This window comes from Larus michahellis, chromosome 4 (assembly GCF_964199755.1).
Source record: "Larus michahellis chromosome 4, bLarMic1.1, whole genome shotgun sequence".
Taxonomy (NCBI): domain Eukaryota; kingdom Metazoa; phylum Chordata; class Aves; order Charadriiformes; family Laridae; genus Larus; species Larus michahellis.
Window position 1 is genome coordinate 51,461,287 of NC_133899.1, and position 17,745 is coordinate 51,479,031.

General features: G+C 49.0%; 1 protein-coding gene across 6 annotated transcripts in view; it reads right to left on the minus strand.

The window, feature by feature from the left end:
* PAPLN (papilin, proteoglycan like sulfated glycoprotein) overlaps positions 1–17,745 on the minus strand; it is a 56,432-nt gene that overhangs the window by 8,869 nt on the left and 29,818 nt on the right. For 4 of the 6 annotated variants that reach the window (XM_074584715.1, XM_074584719.1, XM_074584713.1 and 1 more), the window contains exons 8-23: positions 16,973–17,053; positions 15,581–15,753; positions 14,901–15,024; positions 13,671–13,797; positions 12,902–12,967; positions 10,560–10,767; positions 9,109–9,285; positions 7,648–7,804; positions 6,933–7,019; positions 6,103–6,391; positions 5,860–5,977; positions 4,999–5,128; positions 3,114–3,753; positions 2,284–2,421; positions 1,295–1,419; positions 239–377 (exon numbers count right to left, since the gene is read on the minus strand). In XM_074584715.1, the coding sequence (XP_074440816.1) occupies positions 239–377; positions 1,295–1,419; positions 2,284–2,421; positions 3,114–3,753; positions 4,999–5,128; positions 5,860–5,977; positions 6,103–6,391; positions 6,933–7,019; positions 7,648–7,804; positions 9,109–9,285; positions 10,560–10,767; positions 12,902–12,967; positions 13,671–13,797; positions 14,901–15,024; positions 15,581–15,753; positions 16,973–17,053 (2,779 nt within the window). The remainder of the gene's footprint in view (positions 1–238; positions 378–1,294; positions 1,420–2,283; positions 2,422–3,113; positions 3,754–4,998; positions 5,129–5,859; positions 5,978–6,102; positions 6,392–6,932; positions 7,020–7,647; positions 7,805–9,108; positions 9,286–10,559; positions 10,768–12,901; positions 12,968–13,670; positions 13,798–14,900; positions 15,025–15,580; positions 15,754–16,972; positions 17,054–17,745) is intronic. The other 2 variants (XM_074584718.1, XM_074584717.1) reach the window with 1 other exon arrangement.

Consider the following 17,745-nt stretch of genomic DNA (forward strand, 5'->3'; position numbering starts at 1 on the left):
CGCGTCTTTGCTCAGAATATGCTTCTTTCCAGAGACCCTCGGGGCGGACAGAAGACAGCTTGCGACTGGGATCTTCTCCCGTTCCTGTTGTCAGCAGTTCAGTACTGCTTGCTTCCCAACTGTGCCCCACAACAGCTGACCCGGGACCTTTCCAATCTTCAGCTTTTCTACATGAAGAGATGCCATATGGTTCATCAGCTGGGCACGGTGGACAAACTGTTGCTGTGTACGAGCTTACCTGTATGTGAATTGCTGATGCGCAGAGGAACCGGCTGCCTGTACAACCTTCCTGCCTCTGGATAGCTCTGGCTGCTGCTGATTTTCCTTGTGAAGGACCCGACCTCTCTCACCCTCTGCCAGCACAGCGCCCTGGTACTCTATTCAAAATGAAATGCCATATGTGAATAAAAGGACCCTTCTTACTGTGACCTCTTGCGCAGGGTTTCTGCGAGCTTGGGAGAGCTTGCTGAACTGGAGCCAAAGAGCCCTTCAGCCATCTGTTTTCTGGCTGACTAGTGCAGTAAGCCTGCGCTGCCTGCTAATGAGAGTCACAGACCTGCAGGCAAGCAATTTCAGACTCCTTTCTCTCCTCTGTCAGTGAACATGTTGCAGCATCCCTTAGGCCACAATGCCTTCTGCCCCATGTGCCACCGCTGTGACAAAGTCCACTGAAGAGACTGAAGGCTACAGGGTGCCTTGCTGGCCCATCTTTTGAGACTAGTCTTTCATAATTTTTTTCTTTTTGTTTCTTAAATAAGGCACATTTTTCAGAACAGGGAATCGTTTGTTACCCAGCAGGACCTGTTTGGGTGAAACACAAAACGTAAATGCACCAGCACAGAGAGCTACGGCAGACTGGTCACATTATAGCGAGAGATGGAGGGCCCAGGAAACTGCAGAAAACCCCTCTTCTGGAGCCTCTTTTCTGGGATCAGGAGGCAGCTGACGGCTCGCAGGGAGGAAGACGCGCTCACTGTGCTGGAAGTGGGGTGGGTCACAGGCAAGCCACAAGGCTGGTTATGGGATGGCACCGCAAAGGAGTGCTTTAACACGAGGCAACACCAAAAGAAGCCCTGCTGCCTCCACACTCCCTCTTGGCACCCCTGCAGCAGAGGAGACCAACTGCTTTGCCCGTCTCTTGGGACACCACTGCGATGGAGCGAAGGCAACGCTGCTAGCACAGTGTGGCAGCGGAGGAAGTTTGCTCCTGCAGCTGGCTTTATCGCTGCCGTTGTCAATAACCATTAAGAAGGAGCCCTGAGCTACCTCTGGTTTGAAGCGGAAGATAAGTCACCTATGATCTGTAACTGAATCTGTCGGCTCTCTGTCCTCCCGTCAGAAACGAGGCACTTGTAAGTCCCGGCGTCCTCCAGCTTGACGTGGCTGATCACTAAGGAGCTGTCGGACTGGTAGGTGTGCCTGCAACAAGAACAAGGATTCACGGCCTCTGCCTGGCCAGGGACAGCAGCTGGCCAAGGCAGAGCGGCCCTTCGTGCTGAAGTTGCATAAACCATCACCATGGAGCGCCCTCCCCGGCTTAGAAAACAACAAAACCCTGTTGACCACAGAGGGGTCACAGGCAGGGGAAATAACTGCGGCAGAAAGGAGGTCAGGAACAGAGAGGAAACCGAGATGGGAAAACAGGGAACTGCTTTCAGCAACCATCTCCCATGAGGAGGCAAACTGCCTTTCCGGGAAGGAGCCTGAGCCCCAGCAGTCATCTGCAAACAGAAAAGAACCGGGCTTTACTTAACTGTGATTTTCATAGCACAAAGGGACTGTCTGGCTCCAAACTGTTGCTGGAAACAGACTTCCCAGGAAAAACTGGCTTTAAAAGTAGTTTTTTAAAAAGTTGTATCTTAGGTGGGAGTGCCAGAAACTTCTAGTCAGAGGAACTCTGACTTATTTGTCTACACGCTTCACCCTGGACTACCGGCTTACTGCTGCCCCAAGATAAATCCAACAGAGACAACATTTTTCTGTATCACTACCCACACGTCAGCTTCCACCAGTGCCTTGTTACGCGACAGCACCTGTTCTGCCCCATAACATTCAGCCAGCGCGTCAATACTACTGCGGACTCTGTCTCTGCTGGGCATAGACCAGGTGAACAGTTTGTGCTTTTAGGTCAATACACGGGCTTGTTTATTTATTCATCCCATTTTTTTATTTATTTATTTTTTAAGAACGTTAACAGTAAGATGACAAAGAAAGTAGGCAAGCATTTGGCGCTCTGCCCAGCAAGGAGCCTGTCTGCTCTACAGCGAAGGGAGCTGAGCTCACCTGTCAGAGGAGACCGGTCGGCCGTCCTTCATCCACTCCACGCTGGAGAAGGGGGACATGCCTGTCTTACAGACCAGCTGGATGTTTTGTCCCACGACTGCTGTCACAAGAGAGGGCTTGGCTTCCTCCAGGGTGGCTCTGAAATGGAAAGAGATTTTCATTGGCACCTCTGCTGCCCTCCTCTCCTCCAGGTCCTCTAATGCGACTCTGGGTAAGTCACAGCCACAGGGCAAAGCAGGACTGGCTGCCCATAAAGCTCTGAGCAGATCACCAGGCAACATGTGGGGACCCCTCTCCTACATGGCAAAGGCTGCTCAGCAGACAGACACAGATCCAGTGCAGACACACTTAGATCTAGCTCTGTGCACTCCTCATTTGCAGGGTGACACTGTCTGGATCCTGACCCACGCTCCGTACCTTAAAAGCCTTTCCTAGAACAGCGCACTGTTGCTCCGTGCAGTGCTGAGATAAAGGCTCTGAAGTCAGAGTCAGCTACATTTATTGGTCAGAACAAGAAAAACACCCATGGATTCTCATTTACAGTGTAAGAATGCCTCCCAGACAAAGATCCCAGGATCCTGCAGTCTTTTCACGCACCATACTTCCAGTGCTGTCAGAGAGCGAGGAGAGCGCAAGGAAAGAGAGAGCAGATAACTCCAGGGCCTGAATAACTCGATTTACCAAAGGGCCACATGTACAGCCAATCTATTGCATGGTATTCCCAGTTAGCTGGTCCCAGCTGGGGCAACACTTTCACTCCAGGGGAAGATGCACTGACGCTTCACAGTGAGCTGGCAGAACAGTAAAATAAAAAATAAAAAAATCTTCACCTGTGCAGAGCCCGTGGTGGGAACGAGTCTGCAGATGCCTGGTGCCCAAATCCTTCCATCATGAAAACATCTGCTCCAAAAGCCTTATGCCACTGCTTGTCTTCATGGGGCAGCACCTGCTGGCCACTGCTACCCTGCCTCTCTGAGGGCCCAGGCACTGCTGTTTCCCACAAGTGCAGCTGGCTCAGGCTGTCCAATCTGCTTTGCTGGGTGCCCCCGTGCTGCCTCTCCAGCCCACCAGTCCTTGGCAGCACCTCACTTCTCCAGCTGTCCCGTCTGTGGCTGTCTTGCGTGGGGCGCGAAGCCCGGTAGGCTCTTCCTTCTTGGCTGTGACTTGCAGACTCTCTCACGGGGGACTGCTGCTGACCCCGAGCATCCCCTGTTCGAGAGCGGGAGTCAGTATGCTGGTGTTGCAGGGCTCCTGTGACAGAAGATGGCTGGTGCTCCAGAGGACTGACCCCCACAGAGTTGTGGCACGCTCTCATGCACTCCTCCTCCGAGGCAAAGCTGTTTTTATTGCCGTGACAGCCGCCGTACCAAAATCGGTTGCACTTGCCAACGACAGTCACAAAGTACCAGCGAGTGGTCCAGTTTGCGCAGGGGCCGTGGGCACTGGGCAGCAGGCATATGACAGGATATGCTACCAAAAAGACCAGAACAGAGGGAGATGTGAGGGTCATGAGGGACACAAAGGTCCAGGCGCTTCATGCCACCTACCTAGATGATCTGATGGGCCTTGTGTGGCAGAGGTGGGAAAGTAGGACACCTGAGTTTGCACCCAGCTCTGCTTTGAAATTGGGCGGCTGCTCACATGTTTCTTTCTGCCCCAGTTTTGCCACTGGAGGAAGGAGAACCAACCTCAGAGACATTTCTGAAACTAGATACTAGACGGATGCTTTACGGCCTTTCTCGAGGAATTGTGCAGCTGCAAGGTTGGCTCTGGGGCTTCCTCTCCTGCAAGGGGCACGTGGCTGGCGTTTGCACGTTTCCAGCCCACAAAGCAAGTGAATTGGACCCAGTTATGAAGCCTCATGCATTACAGAACACCCATCCACACACTGGTATAAAAGAGGAGCACAGCCCAATGTGTCTACGAAGCGAGCCCCGTGCTCCGAGTCACAGGTATCACAGCCACAAACACTGGATGCAGAGCTCTGACTGAGGGGTCCTTTGCCAAGCTGTGGTTGAGCAGAGAGGATCCAGAGAGCTTTCCCTTTCTCCAAGGCAGGCCCACAGGGCTGGCCACGAGGCAATCTCTGTGTGCTGCAGCAAAAGGGCAAGGCAATGCAGCAGCAATGTGCCGGCAGGGGATACAGCTGGGAACGAAAGGAGCAGAGATGCTTTTGCCCAGCAGCTCTAGGGCCCTCATAGTACAGCAGGCACTGTATTGAGCTCTGCTGGCTGAAAGCTTCCATACGGCCCTGGGCAACACCTCCATCCTTAGCTGTAGGCTCTTTCCACCTCTGTCCATGGGCTGTCTGAAGGCTGAGCATGGCCTTGAGTCCTCAGAGGGGCCCTACTTCTCCTAAACCCAGGTAACTAATTTGGAGCACTCCAGGCTCCATCAGGTTGTCTTCCCAGGGGATGACAGCTCCCCAGAAGACCTACAGACAGACAGAGGTCACACAAACGCACTTCTGTCCAACTATCAGCAGAGGACAACAAGAATTTCTGCGGTAGCTGACAGAGCTGCACCACCTGGCTGCTTTCCTACACTCCCTCCCACCTTCACCTGCCCCAGGCACCAGGCAGAATTTCTTTTCAAAGAGACAATTTACTACATTTTACAGAGAGCAGAGCATCTGCACAGGAAGTTTCCAGACGCTACTGGGTTCCGTAGGACTCTTCCTATGTTTCTAAACCAAGAAGCCAAAGCATCACTTACGGTAGTTGGGCCTATTGAGACATCCTTCCCCTTGAGGACCTGAAGCTGAAGCGACATTGTCAAAACAGCAGCCGTACATGGAACTGCGGCACTCGCCCGAGGGGTGCTGCTGGGACAAGGCTTGGCTTGCCTTAGAGACAGGAATTGAAAGCCAAAAGTTATCATGCGTACATGAGGACAGTAGCACATGCAAGGCACCGTGTCCAACCTGTCGGCTGCAGAAGGCCAGCTGTTAGAGGAACCACTGTTTTTTTGTTTGCTCCTGGAGGCTTTCATGCTGTGAAGGGGTGGGAAATTTGGCTGTCAGCCATGGAGCCAGGGCTGCACTTCTCTGCAAGATAGACCTAACCAGCGCAGGGGCAGGCCAGGTTTTTTTCATCTGGTCCCACCAAGCACCCCAAGCTATGAGAGGAATTACCTCCCTGACAACTTTGCCCTCAATTAGTCTGCAGAGTTGACAAACAAAGGCAATTAATAGTGGCCGTGTTTTTCCCATTTTTTTTCTCCCAGAAATTGGCAGGGCATCCAATTGCATTCTTGCAATGGGATGGCAAGTTTCTGACTGACAGAAATTTGATTACTCAGGATTATTCAATCAGTTCTACGCAGGATGGTCTTCTACCTCTCAGACATCTCCCAACCACCCTCTGTCCCCTGCTTACAGAGGATCACAGGTGGGTGCCCCAGACTGAACAGGAGCGAAGTGGGACGAGGGGCTTGTTGCCATGCCTGCAGTACTGGTTCTCCAGCATTATCGGCAGAGATGAAGCACAACAGAAACCCACAACCTGAGTCACCAGGGTCAAATCTGAATCTTCATATCAGATGGACTTCGAAAATGCAAAGAGCTTTTGTACTTACTGCTGGAGCAGCTGCAATGGTCTGATTTCTGCTCACTTGAACATCACGGTAATATCGTGGGCATCCCATGTTGTTTGGACCCTGGGCAGACGATACTCCATCAGGACAGCATCCATACCTACAGAGGCAGAAGGGCTGCAGCAATACCTGACCTGCCCAGCTCAGCAGGCACAGGCCATAAATTTCAGTAAGCCCCCAGGAAAGGCAATGCCTCCCTGTTCAGGCCTATCTACTTCCAGCTACCTGCTTCGGTGACAGGTGCTGAAGGGGCAGCCTCTCCCCAAAGGGCCTGAAGCTGGAGTGTGCCCATCTGCACAGCAGCCGTGTGGGCTCCGATGACAATCCTGAGAGCCAGTCCCTGCAGTGGGGTCCTGAGAGAAGCTGAGCTGATGGGAACCCGAAGAGCGCGACTGGGATTCCCAGCGAACAGGCAACAAGTTGATGCCATGGTCCTTGGTGGATGGGATGTGGCGATTCCCAGAGGTACTATGGATCGTGGAGCTCCCAGGAAGCATCCTCTCATCATCAGAATCTGGGGAGAGAACTCCTTAAAGCATGCAGGTGTGCATCAAAATCTGGTCAATTTTCCTCATCTCTGCACTCTCTCACCTGCCCAGGTCTACAGGGCAGGCTTTTCTGTATCAGGATTACACATGAATATGTATCTTCTGGCCTACTCTTCTAGATTTGGTTGTTCTGAGGTTCTTTTGCTCACTGCCCTGACCATTCTTCCTGCTGTCCCATAAGAAACCACCTGCCACATTACTGTGGTCCCCTCACATGATCCTTTCCTCTTTCTATGGTCTGCTTTGGGCAGTATTTCTCTCAGCCACTGCGTAAGTCATGCTGCCAGACCGTGGGATCTATATACTGTACAGTCTGTTCTGTACGGACAGATTCAGATACTGCTCACTATCAGCGTAAAAGAATCTACACTGTCCCTGGCTCCATGAATTCCTAGAAGCCCACAAAAAGAATGAAAGAAATTAAGAAAAGGAGGAACCTTCCCCCTACCACACCCTATTTCAAGTCCACAATCATCAAACCCCCAGACTAATAAAATTCTTCCAAACCTGTGGCAGGGCTGTTTGGGTTGTAACGTGTCAGCAAGGACTGGCGAGTGACATCGTATCCCATAGTGTCCTGCATACTGGGGACCTCTGCAAAGAGAGACACACACAAAATAAGTGCAGTTAGTCCAGCCCTATGTTCTAATAATTGCAAATACATCCAGGAGTCAACACAAGCTGATGAAAATGTTTCTCATCTCCTGGAGCAGCTGCTGAGCAGCAATTGGATTCGACTGGATTGTCAGGACAGTGACCTGTGACGGGCAGGCAGACAAAAGCCAGCATTTCAGCTCTGGCATGAAGGCAAGACACAGAAAGCAACCAAAACCTTCTGAGCAGTTGTGCCTCCTTTATAGCTGGTCCACAGAGGGATGAGAGCTGGCTGTAGGTTTTAGCTACTGAGCCTGCCTAGGTTGCCATCCTTCTTGACTGGGAGTCCGGAGGTCAGTCAGCAGCACACACTGGGACAGAGCCATCACGGGATACTGAATTCAAAATGGACACACACCAACATTGCTCCCAAGCCTCTTACACACATTTCAAATAGCACAGGTGCTGGGACTCTGAAGATGCCATGGTTACGCACACAAGACATAAATGCACAGGATGGAGACAGGCAGACAAAAAGCTGAGAACACAAGCTGGTGCAGAAATAGGAATTTCTACTCCTAAACAAAAACATCTTAGGAAAAGCTAGGTGTGCAGCAATACCACTCACGCTGTGGCAGGTAGCAGGGCTGCACGTTGCAGCTACCCAGGGTGGCTGGTTTCTGTGGCTGGATGGCTTTACATGTCTCAGGACTGTAGAATTTGGAGTCGCCATCAGCGCAGATGACTTGGCGTGTCCGTATGCCTGAATTGCAGCTCTTCGAACACTTGGGCACAGAGAGAAGGCAAGTGAGCAGGCAGCAGAGGCCAAATGCAGAAGCCCCACAGACCAGAAGTGTGGAACTGCTGCATGATTAGCCACAGGCTGAGCACAGCTTCTTCCACCAAGACAAGACAAACAATACTTCAGCTGGACAATTACAGAACCACACTTCAAACAAATGTTGCACCCAGCCCTGAAGCATTAGGCTCCCGGCCATGCTCAGCCTCTAACATCCAGATGAGCTGCCGTTACCCGCAGCGGCGTGGCAGGGAGTTGCAATAAGCAGCTGGAGTGAATTGTTTCAGCCCAGTCTGAAGGCATCTCAATACTACAGGGATCCACCAGCGGTGGGAGGGTCAGTTTTGAACCATGCATTCAAGAACAACAGTTTACAATGGGAAAGCAAACTGGTGGCTTTCTTGTAAGGAGCTAACTGGAGTTTCTCTCACTGGAAGCTGTGGATGAAGAGGGACCAATGAGCAGCAGCTCAGTGGAGGGGAGAGGACAAGGTATCTGTGTAACCCGTCTGTTCATGGCAAGCTCTACAAACATTGGGAGAGCGCTTCTCTCTTTTTTTCAGATGCAGGTAGGAGCTCTTCTGATACTAGAAAGCCAGGGGCCAGGAAAGATCAGATTAAGGTATGTGACTTTTTTAGTTGTTATTAAAACTTGGCCTGCATCTCATGAAGAACCAGATGTAACATGTTCTAACTCAGAAGAAGCTGCTCTGGCTAGCACAGAAGAAAAAAAGTGTTTAGAAGTCACCTGATACATCGGATCTACCCCTATTCTCCTCCCCACAGTGCTCTTCCTGGACTGAACGCAGTCTGGCTCCCTCCATAAAGACAAGACTAATCCAGCTGAAGCACAGTCTATCTGAAGAATTACAAAAATGTACTTTAAACCATATCACTAAACGTGATGACCAGTCCTGAAGACTGGGGCTCCAAGCCATACTCAGTCAGAGAGCTGTTCCAGTATTCACAGTGATGGAACGAAGAATCGGGAATAAGCAGCAAGAGTGGATTGTTTCAGTTTATTGGCTGCATTTTCCCACTGTCACTGAAACTATAATCCCCCCCTCAGAAGGCTTTATTTTTGTAGCAGCTGCATACAAAGCAGGCAGCAGATTAACTGGAGCATTACTAGTGCCAGTTACAACGCAACTGCGCGCCAAGGGACTGGCAATGAAGCAGTACATGCACTCCCAGCCTCAGCCAACGTGCAGGCTGCACGGATCAGAGCTTGTTTGTGAGGAGCACAGCAAAATAATCAGTTATTTCCGAACCGTGAAAGTGCAATGCTCACCAGGCCCCAGTCTCCAACATGCCAGCCGATTTCCTGGATGCAATTCTCCTTAAGGCAGGGCTGGGTGGCCGATGGCTTTGGCTCCATTAGGCAAGCAAAGTCCTGAGCCTGAGAGCCCTGCTGCGTTCTGCAGGTGACGGTCCGGGTCTGGACCCCTTCCCCACAGCTGGCTGAGCACTGCAGAAAGGGGGCCAACAATTACAAGGAAGCACCTGGTTTCCACTTGCGTTTCCAGTCTGTGCTCCCTAACATTAGGGCAGAGCACCATTTTGAGATTGCCTACACCAACCAACCATCATTAAAATCATCTTCTGGGATGGGAGTTAGCAGAGTAGTTGTTTACACTGTAGAAGAGACATTAAGGCATGGTGGATAGGGTCTGGGGGATCTGGAGCTCACTGGATGATTTCAGCCTAGTCACATCATTGCTCTTGATCTCTACCAAAGAAGACATGGAGAATCATTTTGGAAAAATATCAATACTGCAGGATACATTGAGAACAATAAATGGCAGAAAATACCTGGAATCTCTTGTTATTAACTCCTGATTAAAATCAACTCAAGGTGAAGAATTCGAGGGAAGATAAAAGATTAGGTTCTTGTGTTGCTCCTTTCTTCTGCCTGAAGACCTTGTGCTCCATTTTTACAGTGTGGAGCAACTTCTATACTAGTAACTGGTTTGTGACATTTTCAGCGCCCTCTTAAATTCACAGTGGTGTTTCCTGGAATCCAGACTACTTCTCCATGAATTACTAAGGCCTCTTACAGAGAGCATTAACTTGAGGCCAGTGTGAATTACTTTAGATGAGTTTCCAAGATGAGTTTCAGCCACTCATTTACTATAGTGACCTTCTCTGTCCGAGAGTGCATGAAACACAGACGCTTTTGAGAACCCCAGAATGAATCACTTAGGAACAAGTTTCTAAGAGCACGACACTTGGTGCTTTTGCTATACGGTGCTCTTACTCCGCAACCCTCAAGTCATCTCAGTATTCACACCTCACAAGAGAAAAAATTAAAAATAAATACATAAATAGGACTTTCAGTCTGGGTTATCTTGCCTCAAAGTTGCATTTTATGCTGCTGCACCACCCAAAGTGCCACCACAAGATCGTAAATCAAATGTTGCAAGCATACATGTACTTCTTTTAAAAGAGGAAAATTCACTTGTGCTTTAGAAGAAGGCACATACAATAACAGCAACAGGGGTGCAGGGGCACACACGGTTTTGAGGAACAGGCATGTGTTTACAGGAGGGCATAGCTGCTAGCTAGCTGGAGAACTTGTTTGGAGGACTGCAGGGACAAGTCCTATACCTCTGCACAGCACCTATCCAGGAATACACACCTTTTGCAGCCCCAGAAAAGGAGCCTGGCTCTTCATCCCCGAGCTTTGGCAGATCCTCCTTTGGTACGTGCCAAGCAGCGGTTGCCTCCCAGACAGAAACTCACCTCTGACCAGGGCCCTGTGCTCCAGGTCGCACACTGTCTCATGTTGCAGGGCTGACTGCTGCGAGGCTGTTGCGCAAAGGCCATGCACTCAGAGTTATCCACCACCCCTTGGGAGCTCTGACCGTCGAACGCCACGCAGTAGACGGAGCGAGTCTGGGTGCCCCCACCACAGGTAGCTGAGCAGGGTCCCCACTCCCCTGTTTTCCACCTGCAGGTCACAGAATCGAGCAAACAAATGTAAGCCCAGCTAAACTGCCCAGAGGCACAGGGGCGGTTGCTGTTGTAATCAGACAGGGAAAATGTCCCTTTGCAGAACAGAGTCAGAGGCAAGTTCCCATTTGACCAAGCGCTGCCCAGCTTAATTGGCAATGCAGAGCATGAGCCCCACTCCAGAGACAAATCCCCCAACTACAAAACACATGTTTCTATGGAAGTGCAGAGCTCTCCCAGAGGGGGAAGTTTTCTCTCCATGGCTTTTGGTCTCTTGATGTCCGCAAAAATGTCATGTGTGAATGGGACACCAAAGAAAAAAAGGAAGAAAATAAGAAAACAATCCAGATCAGCTAAAAGAAAAGCAACCCACACCAGCCTAACCACCCATTACACTCCAGCCATTATCAGAAACAATAAAACCAAGCCAAGACCTCACTCTTCCTGCAAACCATGCCAGACGCTCTCAGAAGCGCTTGTGAACTTTTCACTGACAGCCAGTAGAAAGCTGGTTTATTCCTCCCATTGGCCAAATTCTCTAACGGCAGCACTCACATTAAAAAATAAAATAAAACAAAACAAAACCAAAAACTTTAAATAGATTTTGTCCTGTGTTTGGTTGCTGAAACTGTCACAGAAATGATACACCCTTGCTAATGGAAGGGGGAACGTCCACAAAACAATCTGACTGTTTGGATGCTAAAATCTCTGCCCTTGTCCACTCCTGTGTCTCAGAGCTGCCCAGGTAGCCAGGAGCACAGCTTACATGGCTTGGCTTCAGGGGCAACATGATGGGCTCTTGATCCACCTGGTCCATCAAGGACAACATTCACGACTCCAGCGTGGTGCACAGTCAAAAAGCACTAGTGATGCAAGGTGAGCATCATGGTGATCTGTTTGTCAGCTGCTACTTCCCCTTGCAGTCAGGTGTCCCAGCCAGGGTGTGAAGGTGGTTCATGTTTTCTCCTCTATCCTTCCAGCTGCTTCTCTGGTCTGCCCTCACCACACCTAAACTGAGTTTCAGCCAATTCCCATTCACACCCTACCAGAAACTCTGCAGCAGACTCAGCCAAGAGAAGACATGTTCATCTCCTTAAGATACTCTTCTTTACTGCTAAAGATGCAGATACCAGCCCAAAACTGAACAGCCTTTGCTATAAAATAAGATGTTCCCTTTGGAAAGGCAACAGCTGCAGCAAGAAGTCACTTTGAGTGGTGTGGTTGCAGGGCTCAAAAAAAAAAAAAAAAATTCATTGATCAAGATTTTTCAGAACTTCCAGTGGGGCTAAAAAAAAAAAACCACAACCCAAAACTGTTTTTTGCCTCCTGTAAAGCAAATGCAAAGTTTTAGAAAGGCTGTATCAACTGGATAGGCTCACCTACAGCTTCCTTCAATTGCGAGACAAGACATCTTGTCTGACACTTGTTTCATTTCCTTTGTAAGACAAGGTCAACCATAAGGCTCAGGCCCTCATCAGAGGGCAAAGCGTTGCAAGTCCTAAGCTATTAGCAGTTTGCTGAGGAACAACTATTTTGCTTTTGATTTTTTTTACTTCTCATACCTCAGTGTACGTTTTAAGTATTGTACCTGTACTCGTCCTTGTACTCGTCACAGTATATAGGCACTTTTCTGCCTGCTATAGGGCACATGCCAAAGAAAGGAAAGCTTTCGAGAAACTCTGAGGCTTTTGCTATGGCATGGTGGCATCCTGGCCAATGCTTCAATTGTCCAATCCATCATGCTCTCTTTTCTTTTCTGTTCTTTTATTTATCTCAATAAACCAAACAAAAATCTTCCAGAACATCCCTTCGCCTCTCTACCTTGATTCTAGAGAAAACCCAACAATTGTCAGGACAAGCAGCCAAAAGCTGTGAAGAAACTGTCCCCTTCTCAGTCCCATAAGAATCAAGTTACCAGAAGCACGCACAACCACCTAAGCAAAGCTGCCAGCCAGCACCCTCCACCACTATTTTCACAGGCAAGAATCAAAAGCAAAGCACCACCCACTGCTACCACCAGCACCAAAGAGGAAAGCCCCCACATCCCCACAGACTTCAGTGGGCAACTAGGCGGAGAGCAGAAGAGAGCAGCTGCCTTCCTGTACTTTCTGTAACCTCCTTCTCCTTGTTACCTCTTCATATGAGACCTCCGTGATCCACTGTGGCTCCAGGCTTGTGGCAGATAGATGTAAGAAGTCCTTTATACACAGAACAAAGGATTTAAAGAACTTAAAACAAGTAGCCACAGGCCACCATGTGTTCAGAAATGCTCCTAGGTTTCCAAGTGCCCTCTCACCCACAACTGCACTCTCACAGGCCTCTACTGCACCCACCAGATACGCAGTTAAGGCTCTGGCTACAGCTCTGAATGCGCATGTAAAAGCCACGTGAAGCCAACTGCAAGGCTATGCCTGCAAGAGACAAGGTGGAAATGGCTGGGTAAAAGGGTTTGAAGATGCCGCAGGATGAAAATATTTGAGGATTCATTCCTTTCTAAAAGCAAGGACACTGGGAATGCAGAAGTTACATTAAAATGACACCCTCTGACCTAGTCCTCTCTTTTTGCAAGCTCCAGTAGAAGAGAACAAAAACCAGAGAATCTGTTTCCTATCTCCTACATGGGCTAGAAGACTATCTTCCACAATCATACTCTGGAAAGCAAATCTAATTGGTCTACAAAATGAACATAAGATGTATTAAGTCCTTTCCTTGTGCACACAGAAATGCTCATCACAGTGTTATCAACACCACCCTTTGTCTTGGGCTTTCTCCAAGAAGTATAACATTTCCTTGGAGAGAACCATGCTGGAGGGCAGGAGAAGCGAGAGGGTCATTGTTTTTCTTGGTTTCAGAAGCACCTCAGAAAGAATTCAGAGTCCAGAAGAGGAAAGGAAATCTTACCGTTTTGTCTGGGGACAAGTCTGACGGCCACATGTCCGGTTATTGTCTGGTTGTGGTTTATTCCTGCACATATAGTCTGGATAAATTTCATTGTCTATGGTACAAAACACCAAGCGTGATTGGAAACCTAAAGGAGAAGCAAGAGAGTATCCTGATCAGTGCAAGTCACCCAGGACAAGGTTTGCAATGCACTGCTGTTGGCAAAACGAGTTTCTAAAGTAGAGCAGAATCCACACTCATCCCAGCCAACCTGGAAAAGAGTCAGGTGCAGCTCTCGGTCTGTCAATAGTGACAGTATGAATGATGCCTCCCCAGAGTATAGGAGTCCACTGGAAGGGGAAGAGAGACAGAATAGTTCTGTGTAGCTGAAGGGCATTTCCCTGTTATCTTATGGATTGAGACTCACAAGGGAAGCATCATATCCATATATTGCTTATCAAGGAACCCAGCATGGTGTGTGCAGTAAACAGCAGCAGAGCTGGGAGCCTCCAGTTAGACTCAGAAGGTCAGTCTTGTGAAGAGCGCATACAGGAGGACAACTTGCAACTCTTCCTACAGGATAAGAGTGCCCAGCAAAGACAATATCATCTCCTTCAACCACAATATGGCAAAAGCAATCATAATGGCCATCAGCACAGACGACCAGAACAGTCTGATAGGAACTATATGTATTAGTCAGCTGAAGAGGTTTTTTTGTTTGATTGGGGGTTTTTGTTTTGATATTTAGCTTAAAATCCATAACTTTGCCCACAGCAGAATCTGTAAACGGAACATGACGTTACACTCTGTGAGACCTGACAGTCCCCCTGAAGAGAGGGAATCTTCCAGGCTCTGGTAGAGCGGAATGATGTGGTTCAGTTATGTAGGCCAAGTCAGTTTGGAGAGAACCTCTCAAGTGGTTGAAAAGGCCTGAACAGGACATGAAGAACTGAAGCAAAACAAAATGAAACAGAAGCTATTTATGAAGATTCTTAACAGATCCTAGTAACACGTCTGAGGATTAGGGCATGGAAAATAAGACAGGACAAGGCAGGGGACACAGTCCTGTTGTGATTCCATGTGTGACCCTCCCTTGGCAAAACCTTAGCTGCCCCCTCCAGATACCTGTGCTGTCTTCCAGCGGGAGACTGCTGGGAAGCAGCTGCAGAGGGCAGCACACAGTCACACTGTCTTCAGGGTGTGGATATAAACCCCACACCAGCCACCAGAGACCAGATCCTGTCCCCTTACCTCCTCCACACTCAGAGCTGCACTCACTCCAGGAACCATAGCTCCAGCTGTAACCCGGGGCCTGTCCTTGCACGGGCAGGTAGTACTCATACTGTACCCCTGGGTTCGGCTCCTGGCTGATGAGCTGTGAAAACATGGGATGAAGTCAGGGAAATAACAACAGCAGCACTTTTTGCATTCGCAGCATTTCCCCACTATGTCTGAGGGTTTGAGCTGACCTGCTTCCTTCCCATTCAAGGGGCACTTATTCTCTACGCTGTATTTTCTCCTTTCCATCTATGATACTCTAGAGAGCATTATTTTTCGGAGAAGGGGGCATTCGCCCCTCTCAGAGGCAGAAGGTCCAGCTGCTCCTGTAACAGTCAGTACCCTTGCCTGGCTTGCAGCACACTAGAACAAGCAGTGCCCTAGAACCTGTCCCTGCCCCAACACCATTCGGTGTTGACTCTCCGCTCCCTTAAAGTCAGAGCCCAAGGGAATAGGCAGGAAGCCAACATCAAGCCTTGCCCTGCTCCTTTCTCGGCAACAGAACCAGACCCCACCTACAGCACCATCACTTCTCCAGTCTTCCCCACATGGTCCCTACCGATGCACTCCTGCTGCCCCGCTGCACAAAGCGAGGGCTACTACGCAAAGTGAGAGAGCAAGAGCATCAGCGAGGGGCAGGCACGGCCACTTACCTCAATGACGAGGGGTTCTGTGGTGGGACCCTGGGCATGGAGGAGCTCTGGGGCCAGATCACCCTCCGAGCCACGGTCATAGTGCATAACCGTGCTAGCTATGTGCAGTGCTCGGCTGAAGTCAATGGTCCAATGCCCGTTCAGATAATACTCCCCTCGTACATTCTTGACAGCTGGACAAATCCATGTGCCAGAAAAAAAAAAAAAGAGGCAGTAAATTAACACACCTATAGCCTGACACCTGGCTCCAGATACCACAAGACAGAGCCTACTCTAGACTTCTAGGGTATTGGCAATCCATAGAGCTCTCAGATCCACTACTTGAACCCCAGCTCCTTTACACCAGTATTACTACCCTTTAAGTGTGGCAACAAACTAATATGGCAGCATCTACCAGTGGAGCACATTCACACATTGAAAGAGGACCATAAGAACCCATCAGGGATGCTCCTGTTTCCACTCAACACTGCATTGCAGGCGTAGCAAAAAAATGGGACCATCATCCTCCAACAATACTGCTCCCCCGTAATGCTCTGTTGCCAGAAGCTGCTTCATATTCGGACAGTGGTTCTTGCCAGCTTTGCTGCAGATCAAGCATTTTTTTGCTGCACAATCAAATGCTTCCAGTATATTCCAGCTCTGCCTCTGCAATCCCCACTATTAGTCACTGAGACACAGCCTATGTCCCACTTGCCGTTAAGATGTGGGCTTCACACCCCACTGCCTCTACACCACTGTCCTGTTCATCAGACATTCTATTCAGAAGACTTTGGTGCCGCATACAGTTTTCTGCAAAGGAAAACATCACCAAATTGATCTGTCCAAAGCGTTGGACAATGGAAAAGTCAGAAAGCAGAAGACTCTTTCTCCCCTGGAATTTCCTCAGCCCTGCCCAGAAAACTAGGAAAACTAGGTGAGAACTTTTCCACCTCCTTTTTGCCCTCTGCAGCATGACCTGAGTTTAAGGTTGTGCAGACAAATACCCAAAACATCTATGGGGAAAAGCAGCCTATCCCAAACTTTTGGGTGGCAGGGAGAATTAGGGTTTACATTCACTAAGCAACCAGCAGAACTCATAGCCAAATTTTGCTGCATCAACTAGACTCCTTGTAAGTGCCAGGCAGGAAGTCTGAACATGGTTTATTCTTTTTATTTCCCACCCAACAGCAAGATTATCACAGGAAAGAAAATGAAGTAAACCTGAAGCTCAGGGCTGAGCATAACTAACGACTCAACTCAATAGTCAGATCCTGACTTTCAGAGAGTTTTACCCTCTGCCACATCAAGCCCTCAAGGTAAACATCCCAAAGCCTGGTGTATCTGAAAATCAAATTTCAAAGCAATGGCTGGAATCTAAATGGGCTGAAACACAGATTCTGACATCAGGCTTACCCAGAAAATTCCTGCTGGGCATAACTTCCTTAATTAAGATGCTGGTGGCTCCCACGGGGATGATGAAGATCTGATTGTAACCTGAGAATAAAGACAATTATTCAATATCTGTCTGTGGATGCCACACAGTCACTCTCCTGTGCCGGAGGTGCTCATGGGTTCATTGGTCCCTGAACAACTGGATAATCATTATGATAGTGGCTTGAAGCATTTCAGCTGTCACTGTATCTGCATTCTGAATAGTTTCACCCAAAACTATCCACAGGTCAGTCCAGGTCTAAAAATTTCCAACTACACCTTAGCAAAGTAAGCGCAAGGGTCAGTGCAAAGTCTGTTTTTTAGATTTTAAAATCTTTGAGATTTCAGCAGGCATTGTATTGGAGCTCAACACAGAGAGATTTGACCACAGTGCAGTTACCTTGAAATTACTCAAAATTGGCCAAATGCAGAAGATGCAGTCCCATTTCTAGCCTTGCACCAATCCTGGGGGGCTATCAAGACACTGGACAGGAGGACAGTCTTATGAAAGAGGTATATAGCTATATTCATACGGTATATTTCTAGCACTTGCTGGAGACAGAGCAGGGAAAGACACCAGCAGCATGGCAAGTACTTCAGTCTGTACTGAGACTAAGGAAGTGATTCCCAAGACAAGGCCATCAATACATTTTCTGATGCTAAAGCAGCCAAAGAGCCACATTTCCGGTGAACATCCAAGCCTGCCTACAATGACCATTTGAGCAGGTGTCTCCACCAGCTCTTGTAGCAGCTTG